The 21,175-nt window shown below is 46.1% G+C and overlaps 1 protein-coding gene across 2 annotated transcripts; it reads right to left on the bottom strand.

Annotated features, from left to right (window-relative positions):
* Positions 1 to 7,591: 7,591 nt before the first annotated feature.
* DUSP23 (dual specificity phosphatase 23) lies at positions 7,592 to 12,544 on the bottom strand. Of its 2 annotated transcripts, none has more exons than XM_088467727.1 (3): positions 12,481 to 12,544; positions 8,825 to 9,114; positions 7,592 to 8,217 (listed from the first exon to the last, which is right to left on the bottom strand). In XM_088467727.1, exons 2-3 carry the CDS (start codon positions 9,092 to 9,094, stop codon positions 8,032 to 8,034), a joined length of 456 nt encoding a protein of 151 aa, XP_088323853.1. In that variant the 5' UTR covers positions 9,095 to 9,114; positions 12,481 to 12,544; the 3' UTR covers positions 7,592 to 8,031. The 2 variants fall into 2 exon arrangements, with proteins under 2 accessions (XP_088323853.1, XP_088323852.1); XM_088467726.1 differs by having other exon boundaries at positions 12,443 to 12,537.
* Between the last annotated feature and the right edge of the window lie 8,631 nt (positions 12,545 to 21,175).

Here is a 21,175-nt window from a genome sequence, read left to right as displayed (position 1 = left end):
TCGGGAAGATAGCACAGCGCAGTGAAGGCACTGGGGAGATGGAGGGACTGGGGAGATGGGGCCGCAGAGGAAGAGGGACCCGCTTGCTGGCACAAGGTTATCTATATGCAGGGCTGGAAGGGGCTGCTGCTCAGAGGAGGGAGCTCACCGCACCCAGGGGCACTAATATGCCCATGCTACTATGCCTAGTGCCAGCGGCAATCTGCCACAGAGCCAACCAGTCTCTTGGTCCCAGCGGCCCATCCCCTTATTGTGACATCATGCTAAGCATTGAGTGCGTTATCGCACCGTTACCACAAGTGTGTGTGTGTCCCCTCCTATCCCTCTTACCTAAGTGGCAGCCGTGGACTGTCAGGGGCTGTGCTTTATAGCAATAGCTGCACAGTCCCTGCACCGCAATGTGCGGTGTTTAACTTGAAGACTGGGACATTACTCCATCTCCTCCTCCGTGCAGTGCAGGGGCTGTTGCATCTATTGCTATAAAGCACAGCCCATTACAGTCAGCTCCTTTGAAATGTTTGGAAACGCTTCTTACTAATGGCTATCTGCTGCAAACAGGGTGAGACGCCTCCAGTTTGTTCAGAAACACAGGCTCAGTCTCAGGTCCTCTGCTTTTCTCAGTCTATACCACCTCTCTTGGCAAATTTGGTTTTCAGTATCATCTGTATGCGGACGATACTCAAATCTACCTATCCTCCCCAGATTGGTCACCATCTGTGCTGGTCCGTGTCACTGAATATCTCTCTGCCATTTCATCTTGGATGGCATCTCGCTACCCCAAACTTAATAAATCCAAAACAGAATTAATTATATTTCCACCAGCCAATAGTAGTTACCAACCTGATCTCTCTATCACTATTGACATCTCGACAAATCAACCCAGTCCCGAGCTGCCTAGGTGTCATCCTTGACTCTGAACTGTCCTTTGTTCCCCACATTCAATCTGTCTCAAAATCCTGTTACATGCATCTAAAAAACAATATCCAGAATAGACTCATATCTTACACAGGACACTGCAAAAACTGTAATCCATGCACTCATTATTTCCCGCATTGACTATTGCAATAGTCTCCTTATTGGTCTTCCCAAAAACAGCCTCACCACTACAATCCATAATTAACGCAGCTGCGAGGCTGATCTTCCTCACCAAACGTTAATTGTCTGCTGATTCACTCTGTCAGTACCTCCATTGGTTATCAGTCTACTACTGTATTCACTTTAAAGTACTTACAGTCACACATAAAGCTATTAACCAAACCACACCAACATACATCTCTTCACTTATCTCAAAATATCTTCCAACCCGACATCTCCACTCTGCAAATGATCTGCATCCCTCATCCCCACGCATTACTTGTTCCCATGCATGGTTACAGGACTTTTTTCTGGCTGCACCCACCCTGTGGAATGCCCTCCCACGCACAATAAGACTTTCCTCTAGTCTCCAATCCTTCAAGCGTTCCCTGAAAACTCACCTCTTCAGACAAGCTTTTCAGATTCCAGAATCGCCCACATAACCTTCATAGCTTCTCTATCTAACTCTTCTTACAGTATACACATATTATCACATATTCTCTCTTTCTTCAATTTCACATCCTCCTGACCCTACGCCAACTTTCCTCACCAATAACCTCTGCAATCTGGCTGGACCAATATGCAATATGTAGCACCTATCCTTGTGTATCTATAGATTGTCAGCTTGCTAGCAGGGCCCTCTTACCCTTATGTCTGTCTGTTACTACCCAGTATTGTTCTATTAATGTTTCAATTTGTAAAACGCAACGGAATATGCTTTAATAAATAAATTAAATGATAGGAAAAGGGGTCATGTGGTCTGACAAATCAGGTTTTCGATGACACCATGCAGATGTTGGGGCGAGGATACGAAGACAGAAGCATGGATCCTTCTTGCATATTCACAACTCTTCAGGCTGGCGGAAGTAACGTTTTGGCAGGGGGCATGTTTCCATGGGAGTGGGCACATTCATTCATGTGGACAGTTAGTAATATCCATGCCTAGAAGAATTCAAGACGTATTAAGGGCAAAAGGTTGCCCAACAGTGTACTTGGACTACAGGTGTGTCCACATACACCTAGCAGTCTACACACCAAACAGCGCAAGACGCCCAGCGCAACTGAGGTGTAGCGTGGTCTTTTCCCTTACATTTTTCATCTTATTCTCATGGCGAACGCAGCTAAACCCCACTCACAGTGCACTAGAGACGCCGGGCTGAGACGTTACCATCACAGGAATTCGTTTTATACACGTCCAAAGTCGCAGATGAACCACAACAGAACTTGGTATGAGAAAAAGCCGAGGTGCGTCACGGTACATTACCGTAGCTGCTCGCCGTGACTTACTTGCAGTGTGATTGACAGCCAGAGAGTGTTTGAGGGGAGTAACGGGGAGTGGCGGTCCATTTTGGGGGAATGTCACACCCTGCGACTGCGATCATGTACGCAAGGAATATGGAGCGTCTCAATTCCCACTTTCATTCTGCGGAACCTTAGAGGCATCAGTGTCCATCTCACCAGGCCCTTGGTAGTTTAGAATATAAAAGGCACCAACAGACACAATACTGTGAATTGGGATTTAATAGAGGAACAAGCTCAAAGTTTAGGACTTAAACCTAATTGCAAAATATTTTACCCTGACCAAATCCTAACCCTATTCTGCATATTCACATTAACTGGGCAGAGTTCATTATATTTGTTCTGTCATTTTAGATGTTGGAGACACAATAACAGGTAAGACATTAATACATTTAGATAGTATGTCAGTTGTGGGGTGGGTTTTGGGTTAGGTATTAGGTGGATGGTTAGGCTGCAGGAGGGTAGGTTAGGTATTAGGGGAAGGGTTAGGTTGTTGGAGGGGAGGTTAGGCAATAGGGGAAGGGTTAGGTTGTGGGAGGGTAGGTTAGGCATTAGCGGGAGGGGAGTTTAGGCATTAGGGGAAGGGTTAGGTTGTGGGAGAGTAGGTTAGGCATTAGGGGAAGGGTTAGGTTGTGGGAGGGTAGGTTAGGCATTAGCCGGAGGGGAGGTTAGGCATTAGGGGAAGGGTTAGGTTGCGGGAGGGTAGGTTAGGCATTAGCCGGAGGGGAGGTTAGGCATTGGGGAAGGGTTAGGTTGTGGGAGAGTAGGTTAGGCATTAGGGGAAGGGTTAGGTTGTGGGAGGGTAGGTTAGGCATTAGGGGAAGGGTTAGGTTGTGGGAGGGTAGGTTAGGCATTAGCGGAAGGGGAGGTTAGGCATTAGGGGAAGGGTTAGGTTGTGGGAGGGTAGGTTAGGCACTAGTGGGAGGGTTAGGTTTTGGGGGGGTAGGTTAGGCACTAGTGTGAGGGTTAGGGGTAAGCACTAGTGGGAGGGTTAGGTTGTGGGAGGGTAGGTTAGGCATTAGCGGGAGGGGAGTTTAGGCATTAGGGGAAGGGTTAGGTTGTGGGAGGGTAGGTTAGGCATTAGGGGAAGACTTAGGTTGTGGGAGGGTAGGTTAGGCATTAGCCGGAGGGGAGGTTAGGCATTAGGGGAAGGGTTAGTTGGCGGGAGGGTAGGTTAGGCATTGGGGAAGGGTTAGGTTGTGGGAGGGTAGGTTAGGCATTAGCGGGAGGGGAGGTTAGGCATTAGGGGAAGGGTTAGGTTGTGGGAGGGTAGGTTAGGCACTAGTGTGAGGGTTAGGGGTAAGCACTAGTGGGAGGGTTAGGTTGTGGGAAGGTAGGTTAGGCATTGGGGAAGGGTTAGGTTGTGGGAGGGTAGGTTAGGCATTAGCGGGGGGGAGGTTAGGCATTAGGGGAAGGGTTAGGTTGTGGGAGGGGAGGTTAGGCACTAGTGTGAGGGTTAGGGGTAAGCACTAGTGTGAGGGTTAGGGGTAAGCACTAAAGGGATGGTTAGAGGGTAGGCATTAGTGGGAGAGTTAGGCTGCAGGAGAGGAGGTTAGGATTAGGCACTAGGCCCCAAACCATTCAAGTTGTGTAGTGCGCCATATTGTCTTACTCTAGCTCTGCCAAATATTCTGTTGCTATAAATTGAAATAAATATCACAAGTTTTACAACCACTTCATTTCCAGTGTTGGTGATTTTGCAGAAGATGGCGTTAAGTTATCTCTATACTTTATTTAGCATTTATCTGGAATGTAAAGATCGACTAACTATAATGTATATTGGTTATGTGTTCCAGAAATGTATACTGTTGTATTTCCATTGCATGTACTATAATTGATCATTCTTATACTTGTAATTGATATGCTTCAATAAAGGAGAACATTTGATTAAAAAAAAAAAAGATCTCTACACGTCTATATGTACTCAGTAAATAGGCCCCAACCACTTGTGGTCACATCAGACTTACCTGTTCTCAGGGTCTTTGTAAGGGAACTACAGGGCGCAAACCTGTACCAGATACTGAGAGCATATCGCTGCCTGCAGTTCTTGTCCAGTCTTAACACAGCCGTGTGTATCGCTGCCTGCAGTTCCTGTCCAGTATTAACACAGCCGTGTGTATCGCTGCCTGCAGTTCCTGTCCAGTCCTAACACAGCCGTGTGTATCGCTGCCTGCAGTTCCTGTCCAGTATTAACACAGCCGTGTGTATCGCTGCCTGCAGTTCCTGTCCAGTCCTAACACAGCCGTGTGTATCGCTGTCTGCAGTTCCTGTCCAGTCCTAACACGGCCGTGTGTATCGCTGCCTGCAGTTCCTGTCCAGTCTTAACACAGCCGTGTGTATCGCTGCCTGCAGTTCCTGTCCAGTCCTAACACAGCCGTGTGTATCGCTGCCTGCAGTTCCTGTCCAGTATTAACACAGCCGTGTGTATCGCTGCCTGCAGTTCCTGTCCAGTCCTAACACAGCCGTGTGTATCGCTGTCTGCAGTTCCTGTCCAGTCCTAACACAGCCGTGTGTATCGCTGCCTGCAGTTCCTGTCCAGTCCTAACACAGCCTTGTGTATCGCTGCCTGCAGTTCCTGTCCAGTCCTAACACGGCCATGTGTATCGCTGCCTGCAGTTCCTGTCCAGTCCTAACACGGCCATGTGTATCGCTGCCTGCAGTTCCTGTCCAGTCCTAACACGGCCATGTGTATCGCTGCCTGCAGTTCCTGTCCAGTCCTAACACGGCCGTGTGTATCGCTGCCTGCAGTTCCTGTCCAGTCCTAACACGGCCGTGTGTATCGCTGCCTGCACTTCCTGTCAAGTCCTAACACGGCCGTGTGTATCGCTGCCTGCAGTTCCTGTCCAGTTCTAACACAGCCTTGTGTATCGCTGCCTGCAGTTCCTGTCCAGTCCTAACACGGCCATGTGTATCACTGCCTGCAGTTTGCGTATAGTCCTACACAATAAAGGCTTAAAGAGAGAGACTTCAGAACACCCTGGGGCCCTGTACGTGTGTACTTAGTGTGCGGTGCGGCTGCTTATATAATTATGGGAGCCAAACAGACACCTAAGTGTCGACTGAAGACTTGATCCATACGTGGGATAAAGTCTGTGAATTTGATTGAGATTTGGCTCCATTAGAAAGACACTTGGCAGGTACAGAGTTCACATTATGTCCACACACAGTAAGACGTGGATAAGCCTCAGCTCTCTGATCTAAATCTTAGAATGGTCAATGCTAAATCCGGAATTTTTCTGACTGTTGTCAGCTCGGGGGTCATTAAACCTGAACCGGATATTTCTGAAATGCAATTTTAAGCCTCCTCCTGAAAACATTGGAATATTGTACTTAAAAGAAGAGAATGATTTTGAAAAAGTTGTTATCCTTAAACCGTGCTGTATGAGGTATCACAGGCGGCAGGGTAGAACATTGCCCAGAGAGGGACACCACTATAACGCCTTACATCTAGGACACAATGTTCTGCTCCATACTTCTTCATATGAATTAATCTCAACTTGTCTCTCTCAGTAGTGCTTCTTGGATTTTACAATGGCCAAAAAGATTTGTGTGTGTAAAATAGGGACCAATTCATTTATTATTTGCAAGATAAAAGTGAACTGCATCCAATGCAAGCTAACAACGCGTTTCGCAGTCTAAGCAAATTTCTCTTAGATCTTTCTTATATCAAAATGTTCATTCCTCTAGAACTACCTACTTACTTCACTTACTGTGAGTAAGTAGCATGGGCGCAGCAAAGCCTTCGAGGTACCGACAAGACAGCCTATCCGCCGGAACCCAGGTAAGTAATCCATCAAGACAATATATTGTTGAAGACATTGGGTGGACCTATCTAATGTGTTTAGGATTGGGCACTGTGATCCGTCCCAGTACGTCTCCCATCGCTACACACGTTCGGAGACTCTGGGCCTGATTCAGACCCGGTCACAAGCGCTGAGCGCTCGCAACAGGGTCGATGGTGGCCCAGTACGCATGCGCACGAAGGAGCCGGCTCCGTCGTGTGCATGCATGAGACCCGGACAGCGACGGGCAATCCGTCGTCTCGCACCAAAGGGGGCGTGCTGTCGATGTTGAGTGACAGCACGCCCCCTTTGGATGGCGGGCCGGGGGGTGGCTGCCCAAATGGAGGCTTTCCCATGAGAACGCCTACCGTTTGGGGGCGGCCCCACTGACATCACAAGTGATGTCAGTGGGAGAGCTTTCGGCTCTGTTTGAGCCGAAAGCTCTCTGGTGCTTGCGGCCACGAGACCCTACCACAAGGGTCTCGTCGCAAGCCCGATGGTCGCGATGGTCTTGACCATCGCGACCATCATCCTGGTCGCTCGCATTAGCTGTGGGTGGCAACCCACAGCAATGCGAGCGGCCAGGAGGCCGCTCCATAAAAAAAACAAAAAACAAAAAAAAAACGCCCTGATTCAGAGCGAGCGTTCTGTCAGAGCGTCCGGCTCTGATTCAGGGCCTGTGTGTGTCTGGCCTGCTGCTTGTTGTTACAGTGATCACAGCCCAAGTGCTTAGTCGGGAGTTTCTTTGTCCACCCGAAGCCTGTGTTTGTGAATCTCCGCCGGATGCCGTCTGAGCCCTGAGATATTTGTAGATGTATACATCAGGCCGGCTAAATCATCACCACACAGAGAAACGGGTTAAAGTCCCAGTAGCCTAGATCCAGCAGATAGCAACCGTGCTTAATGTGATGACAGTGAACTGCCACTCATCACAGTCGCTGCCACCCAAAGATAGATCACCTCTCCCAACACGCCTTGGACCTTCCTTCTCCTCAAATCCCATCTCGTACGCACCTCTGTTAGTCAGACATTACACTGCACAACACTAAAAGTAATGGAACGTTTTCTTTAAATCAAAGGATCTAAGAGGCGCGCAAAAAAATTGTGCACAGACGGTAAAGGCAACCGGACATTTTCTAAACCGTAGTACGCTGCTAATGGTTATAGAAACTTTTTGGCAAAGGAACCTCTGCACCAATTTTCATACAAGTGTCCTATATAATTATTATATATCCCTATAATGATAGTGGGGTGACATTTGCTGGTAGCTTATTGCAATGTACATATCTTATTGTATATAGCACTGTCGTGTCGCATAGCTGCTAAGCGGTATTTACAGTAAAAATAGTGACAAACGCAGCTGTCACAACTAATACACTATAATCCCGGTAGATTCATGACGACACAGCCGAGGTCCAGTCATGTGGTGTTTAATGCTTTATACCCACTTTACAAGCTGGATTATGAATTCCTAGTAGAGTAAAATAACTTCTTCCACCCTTCGCAGGCTCTGATCCGGGATTATTATTTATTGCCAGTTATTTATATAGCGCACACATATTCCGCAGCGCATTACAGAGCATATTTGGCCACTCACATCAGTCCCTGCCCCAGTGGAGCTTACAATCTATGCGCACACACATACATTAGGGTTCATTTTTTGTTTGGAGCCAATTAACCTACCAGTATATTTTTGGAGTGTGGGAGGAAACCGGAGCACCTGGAGGAAACCCACGCAAGCACAGGGAGAATATACAAACTCCACACAGTTAGGTCCATGATGGGAATCGAACCCACAACCTCAGTGCTGTGAGGCAGTAATGCGAACCATTAAACAGTCTGTGCTGCCCATCCCTGTCAGCCAGCACTGCCCAAGTCACTTGATGTGGTGATGAAACTGAATAACGGACTTTTCTTGCTCTGTGGTCTCTATGGATCCGCGCCGGAGCTGGCGGATCTCGTTGATGGCGTCCACCCCGGTGATCTTCCTCGACTTTACCAGGTAGCAAGCTAGCATGGTGCCCGTCCGGCCGAAGCCGTGCATGCAGTGCACCGCCACCCCCTGGAGGAACGAGCAGAGCTTTAGGAAATTCTCATGATCTTTTTATTGCAAATATCTCATTACAATTTATTACGAGCTTCCAAAATATCAACCGTGCACAGTACAATCTAGTGGGGAGACCATGAGGGTGCGGGCCTACTGGCAAAGTGGAAGCCAGCCCCAGGCTGGTCAGTGGGGAGCACCAGAACTGCATTAACCAAAGTGGAGCTAACTTTCACTACTGCAGGGAGTTCAAACACTTTAAAAAAATAAAAATAAAGCAATAGCCCTAAAAATAACAGTGTAGGTCGTAAACGTTATTACGCTCACTTATAAATTATAAATAATTTTAGTACAAGTTAGTTGCACCCTTATAATTGAATTAAACAACCTCATTCATCAAAACAAAACGTAAAACAAAGATGGCGACAGGTATGTCTGTCCCAACTATGTTGATTATATGAGGTAATATAATCCCTACGGCCAATTATATGGATGATAGAAGTCACAGTCTAGAAAGATGGATGCAATAGTTTTATTCACAGACAGATATTAGTTACAGGAGTTTATACATATAACACCGCCTCTATTTTATAAAGTCAATGAGGGGATGATGGCTCTTACTTACTTCCCTTCTGGCATTTGCGTCCTCCACAATCTTGAGGAAGGTTTTAATCTGTTCCAAACTGGGTGGGCAGAAGTCCCCGATTCGTATCCGGTGAAGGGTGATGCCAGGGCAGCTGTCATGGTAAGGTGGCTTGTGTTCCGTCAGGGTCACTAGGTGGCGGATGCCGTTCTCAAACAGGTATTCATAGTGCACGGGTAGACGCGGCATGGCCATGCCAGCTAGAAGCTCGGGCTCCACCCATGAAAAGTTATGTGGGGGTACTGGAGGCATCGCTGCCAGTCTGAGTGGAGCTGGTGAGATATACATAACAAATGTACTGTAAATTGTAGAGATATTAAACTTGCCCCGTAACAATATAAAAAGTCAGGGAACGTCGGGGTGCAAAGCTCTGAGGTAACATATCCTGTAAACTATAATAAATACTGTTATTCCATATTAGAGATACTCAACAATTTCCAAATACCACAAAATTCAGTCACATTTCACCGATTCAGCGACTCTATAACAATCACAGTGATTTTATCGCCATCAAAATAAAATTTACAATTGAAAACTTTTCTAACATTTTGTTTTTCAAGCTCAACTGCGAGTACTGGTGCGTTCATTGAATACCGTTCGCAATAATGGAAAAAAAAAATGAAACGCCAAAATGATTCAATTGGTTTTAAGCCAATTCAAATAGGCCGAAACAAGCTGGAATAAGGGCCTGATTCAGAGCCGCTCGTAAGCGGCCGCTCGTTCGCTCCGAGCGATGTTTGCCCAACTGCGCATGCGTACGGATCGTTATACGCATGCGCGAACCAGTCAGTGCGGTCGAAATTCATGTGCTCGCAAAATAGCGAATGCCTGATAATTTGAGTGACAGAATGAGGCGTATGTGGGTGGTAACAGGGGAAGGTGCTTGAAAACGGGGAGTGGATATCCAAACGCAGGCGTGCTTAAAGGTCAAAACGGGCGTTTTATGGGTGTGCATAATTAATACAGCAGCGTCATTGACCACGTCACTGGGTTATTTTATAGCCAGAACTGCTCGCAAAATTGTGGTAGCAAAAACCAACCACAAGAATAGCGAGCAGTTCATACGCTGGTCGATGTACTCGATTAATCTAATAAATAGCGGACATGACGTAGGATGCGAGCGGCCAGGGGGCGTATTTATCCAAAAAACGACCGCAAGTTTTGTTCGCTCGTTCAGACCTAGAGGCGTGAACAGACTGCAAAGAGCGAACGGTTCAGTTGAATAGCCACCCCTATTTTCTGGACGAGCGAGCGCTAATTGCGTCCGGCTCTGAATCAGGCCCTAAGTACGAGCCATTGAATTTGCCCTTCCACCTGTTCTACATCATTTATAAGCAGGATATAATATTTGAGAAATCAGACAACGTTCAAACCGCTTCAATGATCCCACTTCAAACGCCTCTCATTTCTTAGCGGAACTTTAGTCTTATAATGATCAGAACATAAGAAATGTGGGGTATACTGACCGGGATAAGAATACTCTACGATCGGATACTCCCTGAGGTCAATGTAGTGTCTCATTCAGGAAGACGGCCAAGTGTAGAATGTATATATAGAAATCTATACTGGGAAACAGTGTGACAGAACACCAGTACACGCGCACAAGCAAACGTAGCTCACTATAGTATATAATTACAAACAGCATGGTCACCCTGTCTCTGCGCCCGATTCACTACGGAACACAATTTTGCTTATATGCACGCACCACAATTGCGAATATCAGCGGTGCTATTTATATGTTTGCATTCACATTGCGTATGCAGCCAGACATAAGGACGCCACTTCCCCTTACTCACATCCGTATACTAGGGCAACATAGCGGAACAATCGGTAACATCGAACCCATACGCACACTTGCTCAAGCTCTGACCTTACGCAGAAATTGCTACCAGCCACGTACGCCATCAGTGCTATGGCTGCTTGTGGCCACGCAGTGGATAATTTATGCACGCCCCTGCAACGGCACTGAAACGCCCTGGCACGCCAGCGTTCGTCCGTCCACCACCCACAAACGGCACTTCCTGTCAATCACTCTGCTCTGTGTCTACGTAGCTTCTGCAACTGCAGTATCCATCGCAATTGCTAGTTTACGCACGCGCACTGCGATGCATGCGCAGAACGCAACAATCAACCGATTGCGTGCGTCTTTGCAACCGCACTCTGAAGGATGGACACCTCTTAGTCCATGTTAGTCTCAGGAAAAATGGCTGCCACTTGTATTAGAGACACAATCCATGGTAGAGCTCACTTATGTTCTGGGGAACAAAAACTTTATTCCACTCAACCAAATGAACATTCCTGGAGTTGTAATATATCACTGACCCATTTTTCTACTTGTGTATATGGGGTACCAGGATGTTATGTAATGCAATGTTAGTGGTCGCAAAGTACTGTAACTTCGGCCCCTGATTACGGAATACCCCCCCATTAAGTCCTATACACACTAGACTATATGCTCCCTGAGCGATAACGTCAAGTGCAGGGGTCTTCAAACTTGGCCCTCTAGATGCTGTGGAACTACACATCCCAGCATGCACTGCACATAGTTTTAGCATGCTGTTATATCAAAAAAGGTGGCAGTGCATGCTGGGATGTGTAGTTCCACAGCAGCTGGAGGGCCGAGTTTGAAGACCCCTGGTCTAGTGTGTCCCTGGCAGGGTGTGCTCGATGTCGTTCATGACAATGAGCACACCTGCTGAACGATATCATTAACGATATCGTTCAGCGCCGGGCTCTCTCCCCCATTCCCCAACATGTAGCAAGCTGACAATATCGTCAGGTTGGCCTGCATGTTTACCAGATGAACGATAACGACGAACGACCTGCGGGAACGCGCATTATTCGTTATCGTTCATCATTTAGGTAAAAAAAAATGGACGATAAAGTGAATTACTACGATATCGTTCAGTCGTCCACTTTAATCGCCCAGTGTGTATGCACCTTAACTAATGACGTTGGACAGTAACTGATGACGTCAGGGTACATCTACTGAAGGGGATCTATCCGCTACCCAAATTAAAATCAATGTATCAATCATACACGGGCAGCTTTTGCAGAAGGCGGAGTGCGCCGTGGGATCGGCTCCCTAGCAGGGCGAATAGCAGATGATCTGCATGTATTTAGTAGCAGTGACTGGAGGTTAGACGCTCGTACGCAGAAAAGCGACGCTATTTAAAGCGGAGACTGAACCTGCTTGTACGATGCCCTCGCTAACGGGAGCTCATCAGCGCCTTCATTCACACGTCTCCCAATGAGGGATCATTCTATAATTCGGTCGCAGGGAGCGATAGCGCTTCTCAGCGGCGAAACTGACGCACGTGTGATCAGGTCTATTCGCTTACACTATTCATTGCACTATTTGCATTAAATCACATATAATATGCTGGAGAGTCAGCCCAATGCAGATCATCGAGATAGGCATGGGGACCCCCCCTGCTACCACCACTGCTGTAGTCCCCCCAGGGGACTTAAAGACAAGCCCCCCTGCCCACCCACAGTACACCCATGAACCATCCCTTCCAGCCCTGCCCCGGCTGTAGCCCCCCTCTGCCCTGATCCCCTGCACAAGCTGGACAGTAACACTCAGCCTGCAGCACTGACCTGACACACTACTGTCTCTGCAGCCAGCCCAGGATTACCTTTGCCCCTGTGCCTCTGACGTCAGAGGATACAGCCCAGGCACCGGCTGACAATTAGCAGCAGCATCTCCACGTTAGGGAGAGTGTGTCATGTGCAATACCTACAGCCAAGCGAAGGGAGCAAAGCCACTTGTTATAGTAGATAATTAAATATTGGGAAATTATTTTACAACCATTGGTAACTCTGCTTCCAATATAACTATATTTATATATATTTTTTTTTTTGTGGGGGGGGGGTGTTCAATTAGCAAAATGGAGCCTATTTGAAAAAAAAATAAATAAGATCCCTGTTTTCTACAGTGTATATAGCATAATTGTCTCAATTTAAATCCTCCCCTCCGAGAAGTGAGAAATGCTGGTTGTGTGGCGCCACAAACTACATGATCAAGGTTTCAGGGCGCAGGATTTAAAGGGGCAATCATTTTAAATATCGTTGTCACTTTAAATCCAGCGTCCTTTAAAAAGCGTTGCTTAGTACATGTGGCCCAACCCCCTTAGGGTGCCCACGGCGCCACAAACTACATGATCAAGGTTTCAGGGCGCAGGATTTAAAGGGGCAATCATTTTAAATATCGTTGTCACTTTAAATCCAGCGTCCTTTAAAAAGCATTGCTTAGTACATGTGGCCCAACCCCCTTAGGGTGCCCACGGCGCCACAAACTACATGATCAAGGTTTCAGGGCGCAGGATTTAAAGGGGCAATCATTTTAAATATCGTTGTCACTTTAAATCCAGCGTCCTTTAAAAAGCGTTGCTTAGTACATGTGGCCCAACCCCCTTAGGGTGCCCACGGCGCCACAAACTACATGATCAAGGTTTCAGGGCGCAGGATTTAAAGGGGCAATCATTTTAAATATCGTTGTCACTTTAAATCCAGCGTCCTTTAAAAAGCATTGCTTAGTACATGTGGCCCAACCCCCTTAAGGTGCCCACACACATAGCGATATTTTACACGATGTGGCTGATTCCGAAGCATTGGTACGACAGATCGTGTAAAATATGGCCAAATCGTGAGTCCCCACTCACGATCACAATGCGATGCGCGTCCCCGCTGGTCGCACATCGCATCGTCAGATCTGCCGTGCAGTAGGGCAGATCTGACAATCTGGGACACAATGCACTGGAAAAAAAAAAAAAAGTTAAGATGCGCGATAGATCGTAAGTCAGATTGGATGCTTTTTGCTCCAGATCGTGTGTGAAATCGCACACATCGTTGGATCGTGGGCAGATCGGTATGTGTGTGGGCACCTTAAGTCTTTAATGCACTTATCGGTTCGGTATAGTAAGACTACATTATCAATAGCTTAGCTCATATAGGGCCTGATTAAGAGGTGCACATGACTATGTCGATGCCGGACGCAAGCCAACAATATTTTCAGTATGTGCAGCATGTGTCCGAGCGGATCGGCGAATGTGTTACCACCAATAGGCAAAGAACGAATTTGGACGCAAAGGAAAGCAATTTTTGTGGGCGGTAACAGGGGGGGTGGCTAGCCAGACATAGGCGTGTCACAATCTTTGATGCCGGGTACACACTAGACAATATGTCGTTCGATGTCGGCAACACCGTCGAGTGTGTACTCTCAATGTCACTGACGATGCATCGTCAGCGACATCGCCCATCGGACCTGCATGCAGGTCTGACAGGCAACATCGTTAGTGGGGGCCATGCTGCCGGTTACTCCCGGCATCGGCAAGTGTGTATGCACTTGCTGATGCCGGCACCGTGCCGGGACACATCGCTAATGAGGCCGATACACACACTACACCGTTGTGTCTTTTGTCGCAGTTGTACTGACACTGGTGTTCATGTTCGCTTTGTGGCGCAATGAACCGAACTGCAAGTCATATTGGCCAAACCTACTTCCATGTCCTCGCCAATTTGCTGTATTACACTACCCATGCTGCCCACTTCAAGAGGAAGTGCCGGGGATGTAGGATTGCCACCCACTCCCCTCAGTCAGGGGGACTCCCCTAGCATTCAGGAGTCACAGGAGAGTAGGTAAGTATGATATGAATGTTGTACCTTACAGAAAAGAAAATGTAAGCCAGTTTGAAAATTGCACAGTACAACTCCTCTAGTCCTGATATTGGGAATCATAGGCAAACGCAGGGGGGTTCCAGTTGCCTGGAAACCCCCCTCCAGACCAGTGGATCAAATAAAGACCACAATAATACAAATTTACTAGAGCTGCAGCCACAACATGCAGTATACGGAACTGTGTCAAAATGAGTACTCCATTAGTGCACCAGACCAGAATATATCCTGTTTAATGCCAATTATGCCGCCTACATGGGATGGCCACACTCTAAAATTATTTATATGGAAACCCCCCTCTAGAAATCCTGCGTTTGCCCCTAGGAGTAATTCCCAGGATCTGTTCATATTCTGTATAGTTGGTCAAGTGCACAGTGTCACTTCTCTTCACTTGAACACTTAATGTGATTATTCCAAATGTATGAGCAATAGGACACTACCACCTCTCCACCTGTATCTACTTCTCGGTAAATACTATTATTCTACTCTTATTCCAAATGTATGAACAATAGCACAGTACCACCTCTCTACCAGTACGCTGAATTTAATATTCAGTAAGTATTATTCTCAGGACCTGTTCCGCTTCTGTATGTGTAGATAATTGCATAGTGCCAATTATCTTGCTCTGTATGCTGGATGTAATCTCAGTATATGTTCCTGTTCTGTATGTATAGATTATTGCACAGTACCACTTTTCTTGCAGTATGCAGGATGTAATTCTCAGTATCTGCTGTTTTGTATATAATTGCACAGTACCACTTTCCTTGCAGTATACAGGATGTAATTCTCAGTATCTGCTGTTTTGTATATAATTGCACAGTACCACTTTCCTTGCTGTATGCAGGATGTAATTCTCAGTATCTGCTGTTTTGTATATAATTGCACAGTACCACTTTCCTTGCTGTATGCAGGATGTAATTCTCAGTATCTGCTGTTTTGTATATAATTGCACAGTACCACTTTCCTTGCTGTATGCAGGATGTAATTCTCAGTATCTGCTGTTTTGTATATAATTGCACAGTACCACTTCTCTTGCTCTGTATTCAGGATGTAATTCTCAGTATCTGCTGTTTTGTATATAATTGCACAGTACCACTTTCCTTGCAGTATACAGGATGTAATTCTCAGTTTCTGCTACTGTTTTGAATGTGTATATAATTGCACAGTACCACTTTTCTTGCTCTGTATGCAGGATGTAATTCTCAGTATCTGCTACTGTTCTATATGTGTAGATAGTTACACAGTAACACTCCCCTTACTCTCTATGCTGGTTTTAATTCTTATCACCTGTTCAAATGATGTTTGTATCAATTACACAGTACCACTTCCCTTGCTCTGTATGAAGGATGTCATTCTCAGTATTTCTGTATACAGAATTGCACAGTACCACTCACTGTGCTCTCTATGCTGAATGCAATCTCAGTGTATGTTCCTGTTCTGCATGTATAGATAATTGCACAGTACCACACCCCTTGCTGTTAGCTGTAACCTCAGTATCTGTTGCTATTTTGCATGTATGATTACACAGTACCACTCCTCTTGCTCTGTATGTTGGGTTTAATCATAAGTACATACTGTAGGTCTATCATGTGCAAGTGGACACTTGCATCACCCCAATATACTGTGGTGGCGAACCCTGGCACTCCAGCTGCTGTGGGACTACATAACCCAGTATGCCCTGCCAGTTTTAGCATTCCCTAATAACAAAACTCTGGCAGTGCATGCTGGGATATGTAGTCCCACAGCAGCTGGAGTGCCAATTTTGGTAATTTATTCATTATTTATCTAGTCCACATATATTACACAGCAGTTTACAGACTATGGCCCGTATTCAATGTGAGGCGAAAAGCCGAGAACGGCAAAAAAGTTTAGCCGATGACATCATTTCGCCAGGCGGAAAAGTATCGCCGTATTCAACTTGAAAGACTTTCCGCCTCAGTGCAATGTAATAGGCGAAAAGGTTTCGCATATGAATAGCAGGCGGAAATAAGTGCAGAATTGGGGTTTTGGGGTGCAACGTTGCGGGAACCCCCGTGCAGCCTTCAGACAGTCCCCCAAAGGTAAACTGTGTCAAAAAATGTTTTTCAAAAAACTTAACACCCCAAAAAATCACTTTGAATTTGGGGGTGAAAAAAAAAATTATGTTGGGGGACAAAGTTCAAAACTAGCGAACTAGACTTCAGGGGGGTCCCCAAGTATGCCCCAGGTGTGTTTTTGTCATTGCAGGTGCTTGCGGCAGGTGGATTTTTAACGATTTTTTAAACTTAACTTCATCAACTTTAAAATATGCTGACCCCCCCCATTTTCAAGTACCCCAAATTTGCAGGGATAAGTTATTTTCTGCAAAAAAAACCTCCTGAATACTATTCTGCATCACTTATACAAAAACGCTATTTAGCATCTATTGAGGTTGTTTAAAAACGCCAAATACCTTCAGAGAGCCAAATGGGGGGGTACCATAGGGAACCCCCATGTCAGAGCATCTTTTGGGGGGGGGGGTGCCAGGCTGATTTCCCCAATTCTGACAGTACTTTCCGCTTGTTTAAGTTTCACCGGGTCCTGTTTTCGCCTACTTTCAAATTGAATACGGGGATACGCGGGCGATACTTTTCCACCTGCAAAACACGCGATGTAGGCGAAAAGTCCAGGAGGGGAAAAAGTATCGCGGGTCCGCTCAAACTGAATACGGCTCTATACTGACAAAATGAACCTAAATGGGACCCTATTACTGTACATTCTTCCTCTCCGTGTTTTGTGGTGTTTGTTACTCCTGTCCGTCTCTGGCCATCTGAAGGGTTCAGAGATAGCAATGCTGGGACTTGTAGTTACACAGCCATAGACTTTACCTGTGATGTGTAAGAAGGCAGCACGGGGGTGACAGTGGAAGGTTAGGAAAAACCCTGGATCTTTACAGTGGCGATATAACGAAACGCGGACGCGCCAAGTTGTGGCTGAGTGATTTGTTTGCACGGTAAACAACATGATCCTGTTCTATTACTGCCGTGTGCGCGGGATCAAAATCACTACTGAGTAAATAGCTTTATCCCACAGCGTGCCAGACTTCATGTATCCTGGCTTACACGGACACTTACCTCACACGCATATTATATATATATATATATATATATATATATATAATGGCGGACGTGTTATTATTATTATCCTTTATTTATATGGCGCCACAAGGGTTCCGCAGCGCCTTACATAGTACATAAACAAGTGAGCACACAAGAAAAACACTTATTAACAGTACAAACAACGCAGGACAAATACACGATTTATACATTGCTGCATAACATTTAAATAAGCAGCATGGCGTCAGCAACCAAGGGTTAGGTGCTGTTGTAAATTAAAGTAGGAGTAAGTGAGGGAGAAGCACATGAGGGAAGAGGGCCCTGCTCGTGAGAGCTGACATTCTAAAGGGGAGGGGCAGACAAACAGGGGTGACACAGATGGGCTGGATTGTGAGGAAGGAACATGGAGTAGTGGGTTAGGAGGATGAGAGCTGGAAAGCTTTGAGGAAGAAAGGGGTCTTGAGAGCCCATTTCAAGGTTAGGAGGCAAGAAGCAAAGTTAACATGGATTTTTGAGTTAAGGCCAGGGGGATGAGGAAAGGCAGCTACTCGAGGAAGTTGGAAAAGACAACTGATATGAGCGTTGAATGCAAATAATGAAGTGGAGAGTTTAGAAGGTGAGAGTTGGTGGGAGTGACCAGAGGATAGAAGTACCCCAACACCAACACTGTGGCAACCTCCAGGCCAGGGAGTGTGAAAGAATGTGAGGCTCCCAAAGGAGATAGCTGCAGGAGAAGTGGTGCCAGATGGGTAAGTCCAGGATTTGTTGATGGCTAGGAGATTGAAGGAGTTGAGTATGAAGCCGTAATGGACAGGGACCAGTAGATTATAGACAGTACTGGCATTCCAGCGGATACAGGAGAGAGGGACAGAGTTGGGAGGCGAGAGAAGGAGATTGTTAGGGTTGCTGTAGTGTGGGGTTGAGATTGATTTAGAGAAGGGGGATAAGGAGAGTGTGGATATGTGGTGGGCTTCTGAGTGAGGAAGGGTGACAGCAGGTGGTGGGCAAGGTGGAGGTTTAGTGTGGTGTCGGTTGGGAAGAAGAGGTGTAACTTGGAGAAAAGGGTGGGTGCAGGGCTTATGAGTTATGGGTGATGCAGTGGAGAGTACTAGATGAGATGAAGGGAGATGGAGGAGAGGAGGGAGGGAGAGGAGAAAATGGAGGAGACTATGGAGGGAGAAAATAAATGGGAACTGGTGGTAGAGGAAAGTATTATGTAGCTTCTGAGTGAGGAGGGGAGTAGAAGAAGAGAGAGACATTGTGTAGATGACGGATTGGGGGGGGGAGGAAAAAGCAGTAGTAGTGATGAGAGTGAGATACAGGAACAGTAAAGTTAAAATGTCTAAAAATCAGATAAAAGGAAGAACAGTGTTAGTTGATGTAAAGGCAGAACTATAAGAGTATATAAAACAAAATGAGTTTTAAGCTGTTAAAGTTGCAGCATTCCTATAGATGGTGTTTAAAAATGGTAGATACTACAGTGGTGTAGAGATAAATTGATAGTGGTATAGGAATAACATACAGTGTAGGGTCAAACAAACATACATACAAAAATTAAAAATGCGGCAATCCACCTGGTAGTTGTTTGCAATGCTGAAGGTGTGTTCAGGTTATAATGAAAGCTGGTGGCTGAGTTGCAGGGTAACCAGAAGCTCAGAAGATCCTTTTTAAGTTGTAAAGAGTTCTTTTGTAAATGATGTCCTCCTGTCTTCCCCGTTTAACTCTTGTCTAACTCTTTAAATTATGCTGTGCATATAAAACCACTTAAAAAAAAAAAAACACTTTGAAATGAAAACCAATGCAGCCTTCTTATACCTCTTTTACACCAGAGCAAAAACCTGGGTTTTTGCTGGGTCTACCCGGGTCGCAGCTCAGTGTAAAAGGGTCCCTGAAAAATAACCTGGGTCAAGTGACCCTGCAATCCAACCCAGGTAGCTACCAGGGTTGGACCCAGGATGGACCCGGGTAATGGTGCAGTGTAAACGGTGCAACCCGGGTTATCTGACCTGGATCATGCCTAAAATGAGCTGATTGGTGGCTGTGGAGCAGTCACCTCCCACTTTTAATGACCTCACAGGTTTAGCAGGGCAGACCTGAGTTCAGTGTGAACAGGGCTGACCTGGGAGTAACCCAGATGAAAGGTGCAGTGTAAATGGGTCTGACCAGGGTTGGAACCATGTCCAAAAACCCAGGTCGGACCTGGGGTTTTGGTGGAAAAGAGGTATTATACCCCTTTTACACCGGAGCTAAAACCCGGGTTTTTGAAGGGTTAACCCGGGCAGCTCCCTGGTGTAAAAGGGGAGAGGGTTGGATCGCCGGGTCGAGTGACCCGGCAATCAAACCCAGGTAACTAGCAGGGTTTAACACGGGCCTAGCCCGTGAAACCCTGCTGTGAGAACAGCGCACTCCGGGTCACGATGACCTGGAGTGCGCTGCTAGCCGGCCGATTGCTCCGGAGATGACGTCATCTCCAAGCGACCACTTTCACTCCGCAAAAGCCGGGTCTATGCAGACCCGACTGCAGTGTAAGCGGCGCTGACTCGGGAATATCCCGGGTTGATGCCGGCAAAATTCCGGGTCTGATCCGGATAGGAACTTTGTTCCAACTCCGAGTCAGATCCGGAATTTAGGTGGAAAAGGGGTATAACAGGCCTGCAGCCTGAAACCTACTGAGTATATAGTGAAGCATACATGTGTAGTCACTGATTACACCCCAACCCCCAATAACCTCACCCACACCAGATACAAGTCATAAAATTCTAATACAGACAGAACCTAAACAGCATCCCATGTATCTAGGAGTTAAAAAATAGTTAAATTGCAAGACCTTAAGTCACTGTGGTTTTTGCAGGTAATAATTAATAACAAAATACCTATGAAATCAATTATCAGTATCTGGTCAGCTAGTTGACGTTCAGAAGGCCGACATTCAGGATGTCAACCAGTCATACCTCAAACGTCGCTGGGAAGGTGTCATTAGTTACCTCTCCCCAATATCACCAGAGATAAATGTAATACAACACCGATTTTGGGGTACCGGTGCCATATCCACAATTTAAAGCGGCAATAGGCTATAAGGCAAAGCCAATTGGCTATTATTAGTTACATTGGGGCCTACATCTTTATAGGAGAAAGACGAATCATTCGTAGGGGTAAATTTACTAAAATGAGAGTTTTTAGAAATTGAGATGTTGCCCATAGCAACCAATCAAATCCTACTTAACATTTATCTAGCACCTTCTAGAAGGAAATAGCTAAAATCTGATTGGTTGCTGTGGGCAACATCTCTACTTCTAAAAACTCTCACTTTAGTAAATTACCCCTAAGACTGTACCCCACTGGTTCCCAAACTTTCCTGAATCACGGCGCCCTAGAGTATCAGCATTTATTGCATGGCACCCCTGGGCTAAAAGTTTCTGAGCAATTCTGCACAAATTATTAAATGAAGTATATTGTGCTTATATGTCCCCCTTAGGGTCAGTGATGTGGTGGGGGACAATACCTTGCTGTGTGACTATCTATATATAAACATACATACAGTATATACAAGCTTGGAAATAGGGTGCACTCCTTGACAAAATAA

This window comes from Taudactylus pleione, unplaced genomic scaffold (genome assembly GCF_031769625.1).
Source record: "Taudactylus pleione unplaced genomic scaffold, aTauple2 ptg000073l, whole genome shotgun sequence".
NCBI lineage: Eukaryota > Metazoa > Chordata > Amphibia > Anura > Myobatrachidae > Taudactylus > Taudactylus pleione.
This window is presented reverse-complemented; position numbering and strand designations above follow the sequence as displayed.